The sequence below is a fragment of the Salmo salar genome, chromosome 26 (assembly GCF_965601325.2).
Source record: "Salmo salar chromosome 26, fSalSal1, whole genome shotgun sequence".
Lineage (NCBI taxonomy): Eukaryota > Metazoa > Chordata > Actinopteri > Salmoniformes > Salmonidae > Salmo > Salmo salar.
The window spans coordinates 6,200,993-6,219,042 of NC_138316.1; the positions used below are offsets into that span (position 1 = coordinate 6,200,993).

The 18,050-nt window shown below is 42.1% G+C and overlaps 1 protein-coding gene across 1 annotated transcript in view; it reads left to right on the forward strand.

Moving 5' to 3' along the window:
• The window catches only part of LOC106587057 (protein kinase C-binding protein NELL1), a 510,579-nt gene that overhangs the window by 332,985 nt on the left and 159,544 nt on the right, over positions 1–18,050 (forward strand). Inside the window, exon 13 of the mRNA XM_014174942.3 lies at positions 3,706–3,831. Coding sequence (XP_014030417.3) covers positions 3,706–3,831 — 126 coding nt within the window. The remainder of the gene's footprint in view (positions 1–3,705; positions 3,832–18,050) is intronic.

Below are 18,050 nucleotides of genomic sequence, written 5' to 3' on the forward strand. Positions count from 1 at the left end.
GTGTGTTGCGTCATTGTCCTGAGGTGCAGTTAATGAACTTATCCTCTGCAGCAGAGGTAACTCTGGGTCTTTCTTTCCTGTGGCGGTCCTCATGAGAGTCAGTTTCATCATAGTGCTTAATGGTTTTTGCAACTGCAGTTGAAGAAACTTTCGAAGTTCTTGAAATTTTCAGGATTGACTGACCTTCTTGTCTTAAAGTAATGATGGACTGTTGTTTCTCTTAGCTTTTACCCAAACTGGTCTATATTCTGTATACCACCCCTACCTTGTCACAACAAAACTGAATGGCTCAAACATATTAAGAGGGAAAGAAATTCCACAAATTAACTTTGTACTTTAAAAAAAATGGATATGCATTCCAGGTGACTACCTCATGAAGCTGGTTGAGAGAATGCCAAGAGTGTGCAAAGCTGCCATCAAGGCAATGGGTGGTTACTTTGAAGAATCTCAAATATAAAATATATTTTGATATGTTTAACACATTTTTTGTTTCTACATGATTCCATATATGTTATTTCATAGTTTTGATGTCTTCACTACTATTCTATAATGTCGAAAATAGTGAAAATAAAGAGAGGTTTGTGTCCAAACTTTGGACTGGTACGTTAAATTTTCACACCCTTGAGTCAATACTTTGTAGAAGCACCTTTGGCAGCGATTACAGCTGTGAGTCTTTCTGGGTAATTCTTTTAGAGCTTTCCACACCTGGACTGTGCAACATTTGACCATTATTCTTTTCAAAAACCTGAAAGGTGAATTCATCTCCTAGTGTCTGGTGGAAAGCAGACTGAACCTTTTCTTTTAAAATTTAATTTAAAAAAATAAACAACATAAAAAACATAATTCCACTTTCACATTATGTGTTATTGTGTCGGCAGTGGCAAATCTCAGTGTAATCCATTTTAAATTCAGGCTGTAACACAAAAAATAAATAATCTGAATGCACTGTATGCACACACATACACACACACATTTAACTCTATATTTTTTACACACACACACTCTACCCAACTCCTACAGCTAATATAATCACCCAGTGGAATCATTTATTGGCCCTTGTAAGCAGACTGCTTTTAATTTCAGTAATGATGACTTACTACTTCACAGTGTGTCAAGGGCACTTCCCAGCACCAAGTTGCTGGTGACAGTGAAGTCCAGAGTAATTGGTGAGCACTTAATTATCCACTCACGACGCATTTTGCTTCAATGTATTTCTGTGTCTAGGCTTCTTCATGTCTTCCTGCACGATGGTCGCAACGGGCAATTGCTCGACTCATCGGAGATGTTTGCAACGTGCTAAGTTTACAATTCAATTGGTTCTAGTTGGCGGCACCAAAGAGAGCATCTTGACTGGCTGCATCACCGCTTGGTATGGCAACTGCTCGGCATCCGACAGCAAGGCGCTACAGAGGTTAATGCATACAGCCCAGTACATCACTGGGGCCGAACTCTCTGCCATCCAGGACCTCTTTACCAGGCGGTGTCAGAGGGAGGCCCTAAAAGTTGTCAAAGACTCCAGCCACCCAAGTCATAGACTGTTCTCTCTGCTACCGCACTGCAAGCAGTGCCAGAGCGCCAAGTCTGGGAACAAAAGACAGCTGAACAGCTTCTACGCCCAACCCATAGGACTGCTGAACAGTTAACCATATGGCTACCAGGACATTTTACATCGACCCACTTTATTTTTTATTTATCTTAATTGTTTTGCATTGCATTGACTCTATGCACACTCACACATACTAAAAGGACACTCCAAAACACACACATACAAAACATACACACGCACACACATGCATATTGAAGCCACACACACACATAGACACACTTTCACGCTTCACATACGCTGCTGCTACTATGTTTACATACACTGAGTGTACAAAACATTAAGAACACCTTCCTAATATTGAGTTGAACCCCCCCAAGGCTTTAAAATAATTCTTTAACCCTTCTCCTCCCCTTCATCTACACTGATTGACGTGGATTTAACAAGTGACATCAATAAGGGATCATATCTTTCACCTGAATTCACCTGGTTAGTCTATGTCATGAAAGAAAACAGATGTCCTTAGTGTTTAGTAGACAGCGTATATTCTAATTGCCTAGTCACTTTTACCCCGACCCACATCTACTGTACATACAGTATTACGTAAATGATCTCAACTACGTCGTACCCCTGCAAATTGACTCAGTACTGGTACTCCTTGTATGTAGCTTGGTTGTTTTTTAATTGTGTTACTATTTCCTTATTTATTCAGCAAATATTTGTCTTCCTTTTTAACTCTGCATTGTTGGGAATAGGCTTTTAAGTAGACATTTCACTGTAGTCTACACCTGTTGTATTCGGCGCATGTGACCAATAAAATTTGATTTGATTGGTTGGTGCTAATTTCGATGTTTTTCTTGACACGTGTTACTTTCCCGTTCTAGGATGAATCATGTTTAGGTGTGACTGTTCTCACTGTAACTCCTCCTTCAGAGAGATGACTCCTATAATAATAATTATATACAGAATAGTGCCTTTCCATGTGCTCAGAGTGTTTAAATAATAATAACTCTCTAACCTTGAAGCTACCAGACTTGCCTATTTACAGTGAGGGAAAAAAGTATTTGATCCCCCCTGCTGATTTTGTACGTTTGCCCACTGACAAAGAAATGATCAGTCTATAATTTTAATGGTAGGTTTATTTGAACAGTGAGAGACAGAATAACAACAACAAAAATCCAGAAAAATGCATGTCAAAAATGTTATAAAATGATTTGCATTTTAATGAGGGAAATAAGTATGGTCATCCCCAAAGCCAACAGCTGCTTTGGCCGGCTTTCCTTCCAGTTCTCTGCTGCCAATGACTGGAACGCATTGCAAAAATCACTGAAGTTGGGGACTTATATCTCCCTCACTAACTTTAAGCATCAGCTGTCAGAGCAGCTTACCGATCGCTGCAGCTGTACACAGCCCATCTGTAAATAGCCCATCCAACCAACTATCTACCTCATCCCATGTTTGTTTTTGTTTTTCTGCTTTTTTGCACACTAGTATTTCTACTTGCACATCCTCATCTGCACATATATCACTCCGGTGTTATTTGCTAAATTGTAATTACTTCACCACTATGGCCTATTTATTGCCTTACCTCCTTACTTCGTTTGCACACACTGTATACAGATTTTACTATTGTGTTAATGACTGTACGTTTGTTTATCCCATGTGTAACTCTGTGTTATTGTTTTTGTTGCACTGCTTTTGCTTTATCTTGACCAGGTCGCCGTTGTAAATGAGAACTTGTTCTCAACTGGCCTACCTGGTTAAATAAAGGTGAAATAAAACATTTAAGGGAAGAGGGTGTCACTTGGGATGCTCTCCAAAGGAATGAACTCCACTTCTTTTTTCAAACTTAAAAAAAAAAATGTTTACATTCGTGGGGTAAAATAGGATATGAGAGTATCAAAAGGTAGTGGGACAGATTTCAACCCACACCGATACAGGTACATGTGGCCTGGGGTCTAGAACACTAACCACTAGACCAGGGTTTCCTAAACTCGGTCCTGCCCCCCCCCCCCCCCCCCCCGCTGGCGACAGAGTTATATATTCCTCCTCGGCCCCTACTATCTCCCTTTGTATCTGTCCCCCTCTCTACATTCCAACTGTCACTATCCATAAACAATATATATATTGACAACTCCTCTGTGTGGGTTCTACTCTCTCAGATATCGATGAGTGTGCCACCCAGATGCACTACTGCCAGGCTAACACGGCGTGTGTGAACCTACCCGGCAGCCATCGCTGTGACTGTCTACCTGGCTTCATCAGAGTGGATGACTATTCCTGCACAGGTAGGCCAAATATGCGCATACACACACACATTTTGAACATTTCGGTAGGCCAACACAAGCATACACAAAGACACACACACCCACACATACACTTCCTAATTTTCCGTACCACCTCGTACCTAACCTCCTAAGGATTATCGGTAATTTCAAATCTAATTTTATTTGTCACATGCACCGAATACAACAGGTGTAGACCTTAAAGTGAAATGCTTGCCAACCTTGTGTATTGTATCTTGGTAAACACAGAGTGCACTCACTTCTCACAGTTAACACACAACTCTCACAGTGCCAAAGTAGGCCAGATTGATCCTCTCAGTTTGTTTTAGTCTGAGATTTGTACAAAACTACAGAACAGGGGCAGTACAACGTTTCTCAGAGATGGAGTACTGATTTAGGATCAGTTTAGCCCTTTAGATCACAAGGAATAAGATTACATGGACCCAGAGAGCTGAACCTATATCAGCACTCTGAGAAGCTTGAAACAGAGTTTTATAGTTTTACTCAATGCTGGTTGAGAGAAGCAACACATTACCAGCTCATGGTGACTTGAGCATCTTTCTCTTTCTGCCTCTCAGAAGACCGTGAGTGGTTGTGTGAGCCATTTGACCTCAGGTCTGTGTACTCTGGAGCCACACACACTGTCCTTCAGCTGGAGAGGGGTCAGGACGCAGCTCCACACTGTTGTCAAACTGGGGTCAGGACGTGGCTACTGTCATGGAAATTCAGTACTGAGAGAGACTTCGTCATTTTTTCAAACAATCATCTTTATTTAATATTGACTAATTATTGCAATTATGAGGCTGGTCGACCCCACACCCTTGAGTGTTGGACCGAGTAACCTAACCTTTACACAAATGCAGAGTACCATATATAGCGGACACTAACAATGCTCAGCCATGGTTGGTTCAACCCCCCTCATGCAGACCAAGGAGCATCATAATGCACTCTGGGTTCATCCTGTCATTATCTGCACGTTGTCTTAACCCCACCCTGGCTTAGTTTCCCAGATGCAAGGATGATTTTGAGACAATGAGGGATTGTTCTACTCCAAAGCCATCTCTAGTAAAACACATTCTTGTCTATGTAACGCAGTCTTTAACTCATTTGTCAACTCAAGCCATCTCCAGTGACCACACGCCCAGATTAGCTGCAGGGAACTAGAGTGGAGCCCATGAAGACACAGACACTAGTAGGACAGCAATGTCTTACTATTAGTTAAATATTAATTGTTAACCATTAATATCAAATAGATCAGTTAAATACATTTTTTTTTTATCACACTACACACTGCAGTTAAACTGGGGCTGTCAGGTCAAGATAATTTCAAGAGACCGTTTTAAAAAGGTGAGAAAGACGTGAGAGGAAGTTGGAGATGCAGATCTTATATCAGATAAACAAACTAGCAAATTAAGTTTAAGGCCCAATCCTGAATCAGAAAAACATCAAAATGGAAGCCCCCACACCACTTGGTTTGCCATCTGAGGGATGGGGCTGGAGAAATGTAAGAATTCTCAAATTAGATAGATCAAGCTTTAGATGCAAGGATTGATAGTCTGTGAGGTGAAACCGTATTTTAAGGCTATACATTGTTTCCATATCACAGATTGGGCCTTTGAATTATGGAAATGTGCAAATCTACTGTCTGTTGACATTGGCTGGGATTCTTCATCTGATTCAAACAAGCCAAGCTTGTGTTTATTTCCGATACTTTCTGATTTAGTGAAATCAAACTGCTTGCCACATTCCTCTGGGCATGCAATGCCTCCAATTAGGTTTTGTTGTGGTGGATTATTCTATGCATGCATGCTAAATGGCACCCTATTCCCTACAGTATATAGTGCACTACTTATGACCAGGGCCCATAGGAAATAAGGCAACCATTTGGGATACAGACTATGCATTTAATGGCGTGCAGATTATCAACAGAATAGCTAATCAGCAACAGTGTTTTCGAGGATGTAATAATGCAAAAACCAACTGAATACTGCCATTGATATTTTCTACATTGTAGAATAATAGTGAAGACATCAAAACTATGAAATACCACATATGGAATCATGTAGTAACCAAAAAAGGGTTAACCTGTTAGGGCTAGGGGGCAGTATTGACACGGCCGGATAAAAAACGTACCCGATTTAATCTGGTTACTACTCCTGCCCAGTAACTAGAATATGCATATAATTATTGGCTTTGGATAGAAAACACCCTCAAGTTTCTAAAACTGTTTGAATGGTGTCTGTGAGTATAACAGAACTCATATGGCAAGCCAAAACCTGAGAAGATTTCAAGCAGGAAGTGGCCTGTCTGAGAAGTAGTGTTTCATCTTGGCTCTTTTTATTGAAGACTCAGGATCTGTGCAATAACGTGACACTTCCTACGGCTTCCATAGGGTCTCAGAGCCCGGGAAAAAGCTGAACGATATCGAGGCAGGCTCTGGCTGAAACACTTTATCGCTTTTGGCAAGTGGCCACTCAGAGTACTATGGGCTTAGGCGCGTGCCCGCTTCGACCGAATGCTTTCTTTTCCTTTGTCTGTTTACCTAAAAGCAGATTCCCGGTTGGAATATTATCGCTTTTTAATGAGAAAAATGGTATAAAAATTGATTTTAAACAGCGGTTGACATGCTTCGAAGTACGGTAATGGAATATTTAGAATTCTTTTGTCACAAATTGCGCCATGCTCGCCACCCTTATTTACCCTTTAGGATAGTGTCTAGAACGCACAAACAAAACGCCGCTGTTTGGATATAACGATGGATTATTTTGGACCAAACCAACATTTGTTATTGAAGTAGAAGTCCTGGGAGTGCATTCTGACGAAGACAACAAAGGTAATAACATTTTTCTTATAGTAAATCTGACTTTGATGAGTGCTAAACTTGCTGGGTGTCTAAATAGCTAGCCCTGTGATGCCGGGCTATCTACTGAGAATATTGCAAAATGTGCTTTCACCGAAAAGCTATTTTAAAATCGGACATATCGAGTGCATAGAGGAGTTCTGTATCTATAATTCTTAAAATAATTGTTATGCTTTTTGTGAATGTTTATCGTGAGTAATTTAGTAAATTTACCGGCTGTGTTCGGTGGGAATGCTAGTCACATGCTAATGTAAAAAGCTGTTTTTTGATATAAATATGAACTTGATTGAACAAAACATGCATGTATTGTACAACATAATGTCCTAGGGTTGTCATCTGATGAAGATCATCAAAGGTTAGTGCTACATTTAGCTGTGGTTTGGGTTTATGTGACATTATATGCTAGCTTGAAAAATGGGTGTCTGATTATTTCTGGCTGGGTACTCTGCTGACATAATCTAATGTTTTGCTTTCGTTGTAAAGCCTTTTTGAAATCGGACAGTGTGGTTAGATTAACGAGAGTCTTATCTTTAAAATGGTGTAAAATAGTCATATTTTTTGAAAAATTGAAGTAATAGCATATCTAAGGTATTTGAATAACGCGCCACAGGATTCAACTGGCTGTTGAGTAGGTGGGACGCAAGCGTCCCACCTAGCCCATAGAGGTTAACAAATCGAAATATATTTGACTTGATGACAGCTTTGACTGGTGTCCTTAATTTTATTGAAGGCCTCAATCTGTATTTTTGCAAAAATATGATAGCTAACATTACCTAGCTAAGCACTTGCTAGTCAGTGGCACAGACAGATTGAAACTGGTATCAACAAAATGTGTTTCATTCTATCCCATAACACATGGCATCATTTAGCTAATAAAAGTTTATTAGGAAGTTGAATTAATAAGTTAGATGCTCCCCGGACAACTTTGGTAGGTAGCTAGCTAGAAAGTTGGTTTCAATTTTTCAACAGATTTTTAGAATCCCCCTGATTGGACATTACCGGTTACTGGTCTTGGAACTCATGTGTTCACCAGAAACGGCTTCTGGTAAACTGTTTGCCACTAGTGGCAATACATGTTATTGCCACAGGTTGCCACAGATTCACCACTAGTAGCAAACGTCTGAAAACTCCTGCCAACATTTTGTGGCACACTATTTAGTTTGCAGCAAATTTGCCACAAATTTGTGGGAAGTTTGCCGCAACAAATACATTTTTGTCAGGGAGGTCAGGTGGTTCAGACACTGGATTTGTATCATGATGTATGTACGTACACGTGTACAATTCATACGTGTACAAATTGTGTTTGTCTAAAAAAACATGTGTATGCTGTACATGACAGTGGCAGGTGCGTGGGGGTGTGAATCTAAAGCCAAACAAGCCCACATCCAGGCTCCGTGGTCTTGGGGGTAGGAATAGCACTTATTCCCGTGATGATAGTGTGTGAGAGTAGTTCCTACAAAACAGGTCATTGTTCTCTTGGGAGTTTACTACATAACTGTTTGTTCAAACCCTTTTAAAAGTGACTTTGCCCACCATATCCATAGACAAAGTGTTGCTGTCAGCCTGCAATTAGTGTTGCTATCTTTAAGCCTATCCAAATAGTATACTAGACTTTAAGCTGTTTTCTACACCAGAAAGATGTTTAATGGGATACTTTGGGATTTTATCAATGAGGTCCTTTATCTACAAGTCAGATGAACTTGTGGATAACATTCATGGGATATTTTATTTCAGCTCATGAAACATACAACAAACCAAAATATAAACGAAAAATGTAAAGTGTTGGTCCCATGTTTCATGACCTGAAATAAAAGATTCCATAATTGTTCCACCTGCACAAAAAGCCTACATCTCTCATATTTTGTGCACAAATTTGTTTACGTCCCTGTTAGTGAGTATTTCTCCTTTGCCAAGATAATCCATCCATCTGACAGGTGTGGCATATTAATAAGAAGCTGATTAAACATCATGATCATTACACAGTTGCACCTTGTGCTGGGACAATGAAAGGATACTCTAAATTGTGGCGTTTTGTCACACCTCTCAATGCCACAGATGTCTCATGTTTTGAGGGAGCGTGCAATTGGCATGCTGACTGCAGGAATGTCAACCAGATCTGTTACCAGATAATTTAATGTTAATTTCTCCACCATAAGCCCCCTCCAACATCATTTTAGAGAATTTGGCAGTACTTCCAACCGGCCTCATAACCGCAGACAAAGTGTATGGTGTCATGTGGACGAACGGCTTGCTGATGTCAACGTTGTGAACAGAGTGCGCCATGGTGGCGGTGGGGGTTATAGTATGGGCAGGCATAAGCTACCAGCACAATTGCATTTTACCAATAGCAATTTGCTATGCACAGAGATACCATGATGAGATCCTGAGGCCCGTTGTCGTGCCACTCATCCGCCGCCATCACCTCATGTTTCATCATGACATTGCACAGCCCCATGTCGCAAGGATCTGTACACTGAAAATGCTGAAAATGTCCCAGTTCTTCCATGGCCTGCATACTCACCAGACATGTCACCCATTGAGCACGTTTTGGATGCTCTGGATCGATGTGGATGACAGCATGTTTCAGTTCCCACCAATATCCAGCAACTTCACGCAGCCATTGAAGAGTGGGACAATATTCCACAGGCTACAATCAACAGCCTGATCAACTCTATGTGAAGGCAAATGCATGAGGCAAATGGTGGTCACCAGATACTGACTGGTTTTCTGATACCCTAAAAAAAGTTAGGGGTGTGTATCTGCGACCAACAGCTGCATATCTGTACATTTTTACATTTTAGTCATTTAGCAGACGCTCTTATCCAGAGCGGCTTACAGTAGTGAATGCATACATTTCATTTCATGCAGTTTTTTTTTTTTTTGTACTGGCCCCCCGTGGTAATCGAACCCACAACCCTGGCGTTGCACACACCATGCTGCCATTGCAAACACCATGCTCTACCAACTGAGCCACAGGGAAGGCCTGTTCACAGCCATGTGAAATCCATAGATTAGGGCCAAAAACTATAAATGCATTTCAATTGACTGATTTCCTTATATTAATTTTAACTCAGCAAAATATTAGCAGTTGTTGCATGTTGTGTTTATATTTTTGTTCAGTACATTTACATTTAAGTCATTTAGCAGACGCTCTTATCCAGAGCGACTTACAAATTGGTGCATTCACCTTATGATATCCAGTGGAACAACCACTTTACAATAGTGCATCTAAATCTTTTAGGGGGGGGGGGGGGGGGTTAGAAGGATTACTTTATCCTATCCTAGGTATTCCTTAAAGAGGTGGGGTTTCAGGTGTCTCCGGAAGGTGTTGATTGACTCCGCTGTCCTGGCGTCGTGAGGGAGCTTGGTCCACCATTGGGGTGCCAGAGCAGCAAACAGTTTTGACTGGGCTGAGTGGGAACTGTGCTTCCTCAGAGGTAGGGGGGCCAGCAGGCCAGAGGTGGATGAACGCAGTGCCCTTGTTTGGGTGTAGGGCCTGATCAGAGCCTGAAGGTATGGAGGTGCCGTTCCCTTCACAGCTCCGTAGGCAATCACCATGGTCTTGTAGTGGATGCGAGCTTCAACTGGAAGCCAGTGGAGAGAGCGGAGGAGCGGGGTGACGTGAGAGAACTTGGGAAGGTTGAACACCAGACGGGCTGCGGCGTTCTGGATGAGTTGTAGGGGTTTAATTGCACAGGCAGGGAGCCCAGCCAACAGCGAGTTGCAGTAATCCAGACGGGAGATGACAAGTGCCTGGATTAGGACCTGCGCCGCTTCCTGTGTGAGGCAGGGTCGTACTCTGCGAATGTTGTAGAGCATGAACCTACAGGATCGTGTCACCGCCTTGATGTTAGTGGAGAACGACAGGGTGTTGTCCAGGATCACGCCAAGGTTCTTAGCACTCTGGGAGGAGGACACAATGGAGTTGTCAACCGTGATGGTGAGATCATGGAACGGGCAGTCCTTCCCCGGGAGGAAGAGCAGCTCCGTCTTGCCGAGGTTCAGCTTGAGGTGGTGATCCGTCATCCACACTGATATGTCTGCCAGACATGCAGAGATGCGATTCGCCACCTGGTTATCAGAAGGGGGAAAGGAGAAGATTAATTGTGTGTCGTCTGCGTAGCAATGATAGGAGAGACCATGTGAGGATATGACAGAGCCAAGTGACTTGGTGTATAGCGAGAATAGGAGAGGGCCTAGAACTGAGCCCTGGGGGACACCAGTGGTTAGAGCACGTGGTGCGGAGACGGATTCTCGCCACGCCACCTGGTAGGAGCGACCTGTCAGGTAGGACGCAATCCAAGAGTGAGCCGCGCCGGAGATGCCCAACTCGGAGAGGGTGGAGAGGAGGATCTGATGGTTCACAGTATCAAAAGCAGCAGATAGGTCTAGAAGGATGAGAGCAGAGGAGAGAGAGTTAGCTTTAGCAGTGCGGAGAGCCTCCGTGACACAGAGAAGAGCAGTCTCAGTTGAATGACCAGTCTTGAAACCTGACTGATTTGGATCAAGAAGGTCATTCTGAGAGAGATAGCAAGAGAGCTGGCCAAGGATGGCATGCTCAAGAGTTTTGGAGAGAAAAGAAAGAAGCGATACTCGTCTGTAGTTGTTGACATCAGAGGGATCGAGTGTAGGTTTTTTGAGAAGGGGTGCAACTCTCGCTGTCTTGAAGACGGAAGGGACGTAGCCAGCGGTCAAGGATGAGTTGATGAGCGAGGTGAGGTAGGGGAGAAGGTCTCCGGTAATGGTCTGGAGAAGAGAGGAGAGGATAGGGTCAAGCGGGCAGGTTGTTGGGCGGCCGGCCGTCACAAGCCGCAAGATTTCATCTGGAGAGAGAGGGGAGAAAGAGGTCAAAGCATAGGGTTGAGCAACGTGAGCAGGTCTAGCGGTGTCGTTTGACTTAACAAACGAGGATCGAATGTCGTCAACCTTCTTTTCAAAATGGTTGCAAAGTCATCCGCAGAGAGGGAGGAGAAGGGGGGAGGGGGAGGAGGATTCAGGAGGGAGGAGAAGGTGGCAAAGAGCTTCCTAGTGTTAGAGGCAGATGCTTGGAATTTAAAGTGGTAGAAAGTGGCTTTAGCAGCAGAAACAGAGGAAGAAAATGTAGAGAGGAGGGAGTGAAAAGATGCCAGGTCCGCAGGGAGACTAGTTTTCCTCCATTTCCACTCGACTGCCCGGAGCCCTGTTCTGTGAGCTCGCAATGAGTCGTCAAGCCAAGGAGCAGGAGGGGAGGACCGAGCCGGCCGGGAGGATAGGCTAAATGACTACCGACCCATAGCACTCACGTCTGTTGCCATGAAATGCTTTGAAAGGCTGGTAATGGTTCACATCAACACCATTATCCCAGAATCCCTAGACCCACTCCAATTTGCATAGCGCACCAACAGATCCACAGATGATGCATACCTGTTGCACTCCACACTGCCCTTTCCCACCTTGACAAAAGGAACACATATGTGAGAATGCTATTCATTGACTACAGCTCAGCGTTCAACATCATAGTGCCCTCAAAGCTCATCACTAAGCTAAGGACCCTGGGACTAAACACCTCCCTCTGCAACTGGATCCTGGACTTCCTGACGGGCTGTCCCCAGGTGGTAAGGGTATATAACACATCCGACACGCTGATCCTCAACACGGGTGCCCCTCAGGGATACATGCTCGGTCCCCTCCTGTATTCCCTGTTCACTCATGACTGCACGGCCAGGCACGACTCCATCACCATCATTAAGTTTGCTGATGCAACAGTGGTAGGCCTGATCACCGACAATGATGAGACAGCCTATAGGGAGGAGGTCAGAGACCTGACCTTGTGGTGCAAGGACAACAACCTCTTCCTCAACGTGAACAAGACAATGGAGATGATCGTGAACTACAGGAAAAGAAGGACCGAACATGCCCCCATTCAAATTGATGAGGCTGTAGTGGAGCGGGTCGAGAGTTTCAAGTTAATTGCTGTCCGCATCACCAACTAACTCATGGTTGAAAGACACCAAGAAAGTCGTGAAGAGGGCACAACAATGCCTTTCGCCCTTAGGAGACTGAAAAGATTTGTCATGAGTCCCCAGATCCTCATCAAGAGCATCCTGACGGGTTGCATCACCTCCCGGTATGGACTTTTCTATCTGCTACCACACGGTGAGCTGTACCGGAGTGCCAGGGCTAGGTACAAAAGGCTCCTTAAGAGCTTCTACCTCCAAGCCATGAGAATGTTGAACAACAAATAAAATGGCCACCCAGACTATTTGCATTTGTTTTTACACTGCTGCTATTTGCTGTTTATTGTCTATGCATACATGTACAAGTTACCTCGACTAACCTGTACCCCCACTTATTGACACGGTACCGGTACCCACTGTTCATAGCCTTATTATTGTTATCTTATTGTGTTACTTAAAAATTACTTTATGTAGTCAATATTTTCTTAACTCTATTTTCTTAATACTGCGTTGTTGGTTAAGGACTTGTAAGTAAGTATTTTAGGGTAAGGTCTACTACACCTGTTGTATTCGGCGCATGTGACAAATAAAATTTGTTTTGATTTGAGAGAGAGAGCGAGAGAAATACTAGTCCCGTGTGAAAAGGGCTATAGAGAAGATTCGACTACTATGGCCAAAAACGTTGAGTCTCACAGCTGTGTTCCAATATGGCACCCTATCACCTACATAGAGCACTGCTTTTGACCAGAGCCCTATGTGTCCTGGTCAAAAGTAGTGCACTATATAGGGAATAGGGTGCCATTTGGGAGACAGACACGGTTACTGTGCAAACCAACAAATAAGGGTTTGTTTTCTTCCAGCTGTATTTGGGTGAATATAAGCTGCACTGGCTGTCATGGGTAATTGGTGCCGGGGCCAGGGAATAGCTATCCGACTCTTATCTGATCCTCTTGGGGTTTTGGAAAATGTTTTGGTGTTTAGCAGCCAGTGATAAGGGTTTACTAGTCTGTTGGAGATGAGCGTATTAGAGAGACTGAAAGAGGACAGAGAGGGGAGTGCAAGACCTTTCGGCTATCTATACATTTTCATTGCTGCTGAAGCTGTATGCAGTAGATTACAGTTGAGACTACAATCAGTGTGTGCGTGTGTGTTTGTGCACCCTGATCAACCCCTAACCCCAGACACATCAAGCAGATCTGAAAGAATTGGATGGATGTAAGCAATATGCCGGACCAAGCCATTTCCAGGTAGTTACCAATTGTGATGAATTATTCAAAGTAAGTACCAGAAAGCACTCTACTTTCTTAGAAAAGGTAGACGGTAAATAGTTTAAAGTAAACAGTTGGAAGGTAAACAGTTAAAATTGAATTTTAGATTAATGGCTTATCTGTAATAGGAGAAGCTGTATGCACCTACAGTAGAATGTTTGAGGGGTTATGCCTGAGGATATTGGGCTTATCTACCCTGCCGCAGGAAAGGACTGGGTCCAGAAACCAGTCAGAGCATTTCTAACACCCGAGACCACTTTTTTCTATTTGAGGCCCCCCACACTGGTCCATTGTTCCTCAAGGCCCCCATTATTAGCCAATGATTGATAATTCTGTGCAGAAACCCCCATTTAGACAGGCCAACGTTGCTAAAGATGGACCAGCACAAGTGGCATTTGCTCAAACTGCCCTACGGCCCGTCCTATTCTGCCCTGTTTTGACTGATACCATTAGCCTTTCCATAGTATCCTGCAGTCTTAGTCCAAAAACCTCAAACTGGAATGCACATGATTTTTTAAATGATTTTATTTAACCTTTATTTCGACAGGGATTCAATTCTGACACCAAGGTCTTTCTTCCAGATGAGCCCTGTATAGCACCTGAATACACATCAAAATACAATAAACACATTAAACTACACATTCATATACACATTAAAACCTCTTTGGGATAGGGGGCAGCATTGGGAAGTCTGGATGAAAAGCGTGCCCAGAGTAAACTGCCTGTTACTCAGGCCCAGAAGCTAGAATATGCATATAATTAGTAGATTTGGATAGAAAACACTCTAAAGTTTCCAACACTGTTAAAATAATGTCTGTGAGTATAACAGAACTCATATGGCAGGCAAAAACCTGAGAAAAATCCAACCAGGAAGTGGCAATTTTGAGGTTTGTAGTTTTCAAGTGAATGCCTATCGAATATCCAGTGTCTGTGGGGTCAGATTGCACTTCCTAAGGCTTCCAGTAGATGTCAACAGTCTTTAAAAGTTGTTTCAGGCTTCTATTGTGAAAGGGGAGCGAATAAGACCACTCAGAGTAAGTGGCTCAGCTGAAAGCCATGAGTTGTTTATCGCACGTGAGCGCAAGCTCCGTTCCCTTTCCTTTCTAATGAAAACAGTATTGTCCGGTTGAAACATTATTGTATATTTATGATAAAAACACCCTAAGGATTGATTAGAAACATCGTTTGACATGTTTCTACGAACTCTAACAAAAGGAGGTATTTGGACATAAAGATGAACTTTATCGAACAAAACACATTTATTGTGTAACATGGAGTCCTGGGAGTGCCACCAGATGAAGATCATCAAAGGTTAGTGATTAATTGTAACGCTATTTCTGACTTTTGTGATACCTCTCCTTGGCTGGAAAATGTCTGTATGGTTTTTTGTGGATAGGCGCTGTCCTAACATAATCGCATGGTGTGCTTTCGCCATAAAGCCTTTTTGAAATCGGACACTGTGGTTTGATTAACAAAAACTATATCTTTAAAATGGTGTATAATTCTTGTATGTTTGAGGAATTTAATTATGAGATTTGTTATTTGAATTTTGTGCCCTGCAATTTCACTGGCTGTAGGCCAGGTGTTCCACTAGCAGAACCCCCTTCCCAGAAAGGTTAAAATACACGTTATTATACAAAACAATACACGAAAAGCAAAACGCAATCATAAAAAACAGACACATTCTTCTGTAAATAAGTCCCTTAACAACCTAGAGGCAAAAATTCCTCAAATCTTTAAGTGCATTGTAGATCAATCCACATGTACGGTGTAAAAAAAAGATCTAGCCAACTATGGAACAGATATCCAGACTTAACCATCCCTGAGCCCAGGTCCAGTAGCCCATACATCTATAGGTTAACAAGGTAAGGTATGGTGGAAGTTTATGCAAAAGAGTTTAGACAAAAAGAGTGCAATGCATCAATCTACAAGACTTTGAGGGTCAGCGCACATTCTGATACAAAATGCAATGATGTGTACTGAACCTATCACCCATAATAAAGCACAATTTGCTATGATAAACTGCATTCAATGACTTCAATACAGTGGCAGCTGCATTCATATAGATGATTCTGCCATAATCAATAATCGGAATGTTGCCTGAATGATTTGTTTTCAGCTATTTAAAAAAAGACAAGACCAGTTCCTACAGAAGCCCATTTGAATTCTTAATTTCTTAACTAACTCAACAACATGCTTTTTGAAAGATAGCTTTTTGTCAATCCAGATGCCCTGATATGTATAGGTGGCAACACGATCAATGAGGACACCATCCAAAGTACGTATGCATAAATTAGATTTTTTTAATGATTTGGTAAATAACATGTACTTGGTTTTACCTGCATTAAGTACCTTAACATGTTAACTCTGTATTGATTTAAAATGAGTTGACAATTTAATTGTTTTTCTATGGCTGGGAGCTCCCATAACTGGCTAACACTTTAGGCTCTCTGGTCAAATGGTTGCGATCACGTTTCGTACGGTGTGATCTACCAAATCACTACTCACTCAACCAATCCATATGTCCAATTGCTTGGGGGTTTATTTAGTTATAATTTATAGATTTGCAATATCAAGGCACACTGTGTTGTAGCCCGACAATACGCGATTTGCGGTAATCCACTGCAAGATACATTTTATGCAACAGTTGGCACATTTATTTTTCTGAAATTCTAGAGATGGAAAGGATTATATTTACCCCAGATACATTATATGTATAATGAAAATGTAAGAAAATCCAATTATACAAGTAATGAATGTAGAGCTCAGGTGTGACGGGCGTGGGAACCTTGGCAACCCCACCAGTATACATTAACTCTTCAAAATGGAGGTCACGCCAGCAGGCTAGCTCGTTACTAACCCAATTAGAAAGACCCATAAAATACAATACAAGAGGGAAAGTTCAGCAGACGCTCTGAGTTTCACTCCGAGCTTGCACATCGCAGATCTCATCCATCCGTAATTGGCTTTGAGAATATAGCATTTATATTTAGCTCCTCTATAAAGATTTAATGTACGAATCATGTCCCCAGTGTCTGTCACTACTCGGCGTCAAAGCATACCGCCATCAGGACTGATGTTTATCTCTGTATAATATGCTGCTTATTCAAAAGACTTTCTGCTCTGTGTGGGTTTGTGTATGTGTGTGCGCGCATGTTTGCTGCTGCATGCTGCTTTTTGATGCATAGCCTCTCTTCCTCTGCCTTAATACATGAAGGGAGTAGTACACAGCGTTGTACGAGATCTTCAGTTTCTTGGCAATTTCTCGCATGGAATAGCCTTCATTTCTCAGAACAAGAATTGACTGAAGAGTTTCATTAGAAAGTTATTTGTTTCTGGCCATTTTGAACCTGTAATCAACCCCACAAATGCTGATGCTCCAGATACTCAAGTAGAAGGCCAGTTTTATTGCTTCTTTAATCAGGACAACAGTTTTCAGCTGTGCTAACATAATTTCATAAGGGTTTCTAATGATCAATTAGCCTTTTAAAATGATCAACTTGGATTAGCTAACACAACGTGTCATTGGAACACAGGAGTGATGGTTGCTGATAATGGGCCTATGTAGGTATTCCATAAAAGATTTGCCGTTTCCAGCTACAATAGTCATTTACAACATTAACAATGTCTAAATTGATCAGAAATACAGTGTAATGTTATCTTAACCTCTTGGGGCTAGGTGGGACGCTAGCGTGCCACCCGTGGTGCACTCCATCAACAGCAGGTGCATTTCAAGAGCGGCAAATTTGAATCCAAATAAATGTCAAAATTCAAATTTTTCAAAAATACAACTATGTTACACCATTTGAAAGATAAACATCTCCTTAATCTAACCACGTTTTACGATTTCAAAAAGGTTTTACGGCGAAAGCATAAATTTAGAGTATGTTAGGACAGTACATTTACAAGAGTTGTGTGTAATGTTTTGTCAAGTCAAAGACAGGGTCACCAAAACCATAAAACCAGCTAAAATGATGCACTAACCTTTTACAATCTCCATCAGATGACACTCCTAGGACATTATGTTAGACAATGCATGCATTTTTAGTTCTATCAAGTTCATATTTATATCCAAAAACAGCGTTTTACTATGGCATTGATGTTGAGGAAATCGTTTCCCTCCAATAACCGGCAGTCAAGTCAGCGTCAGAAATTAAA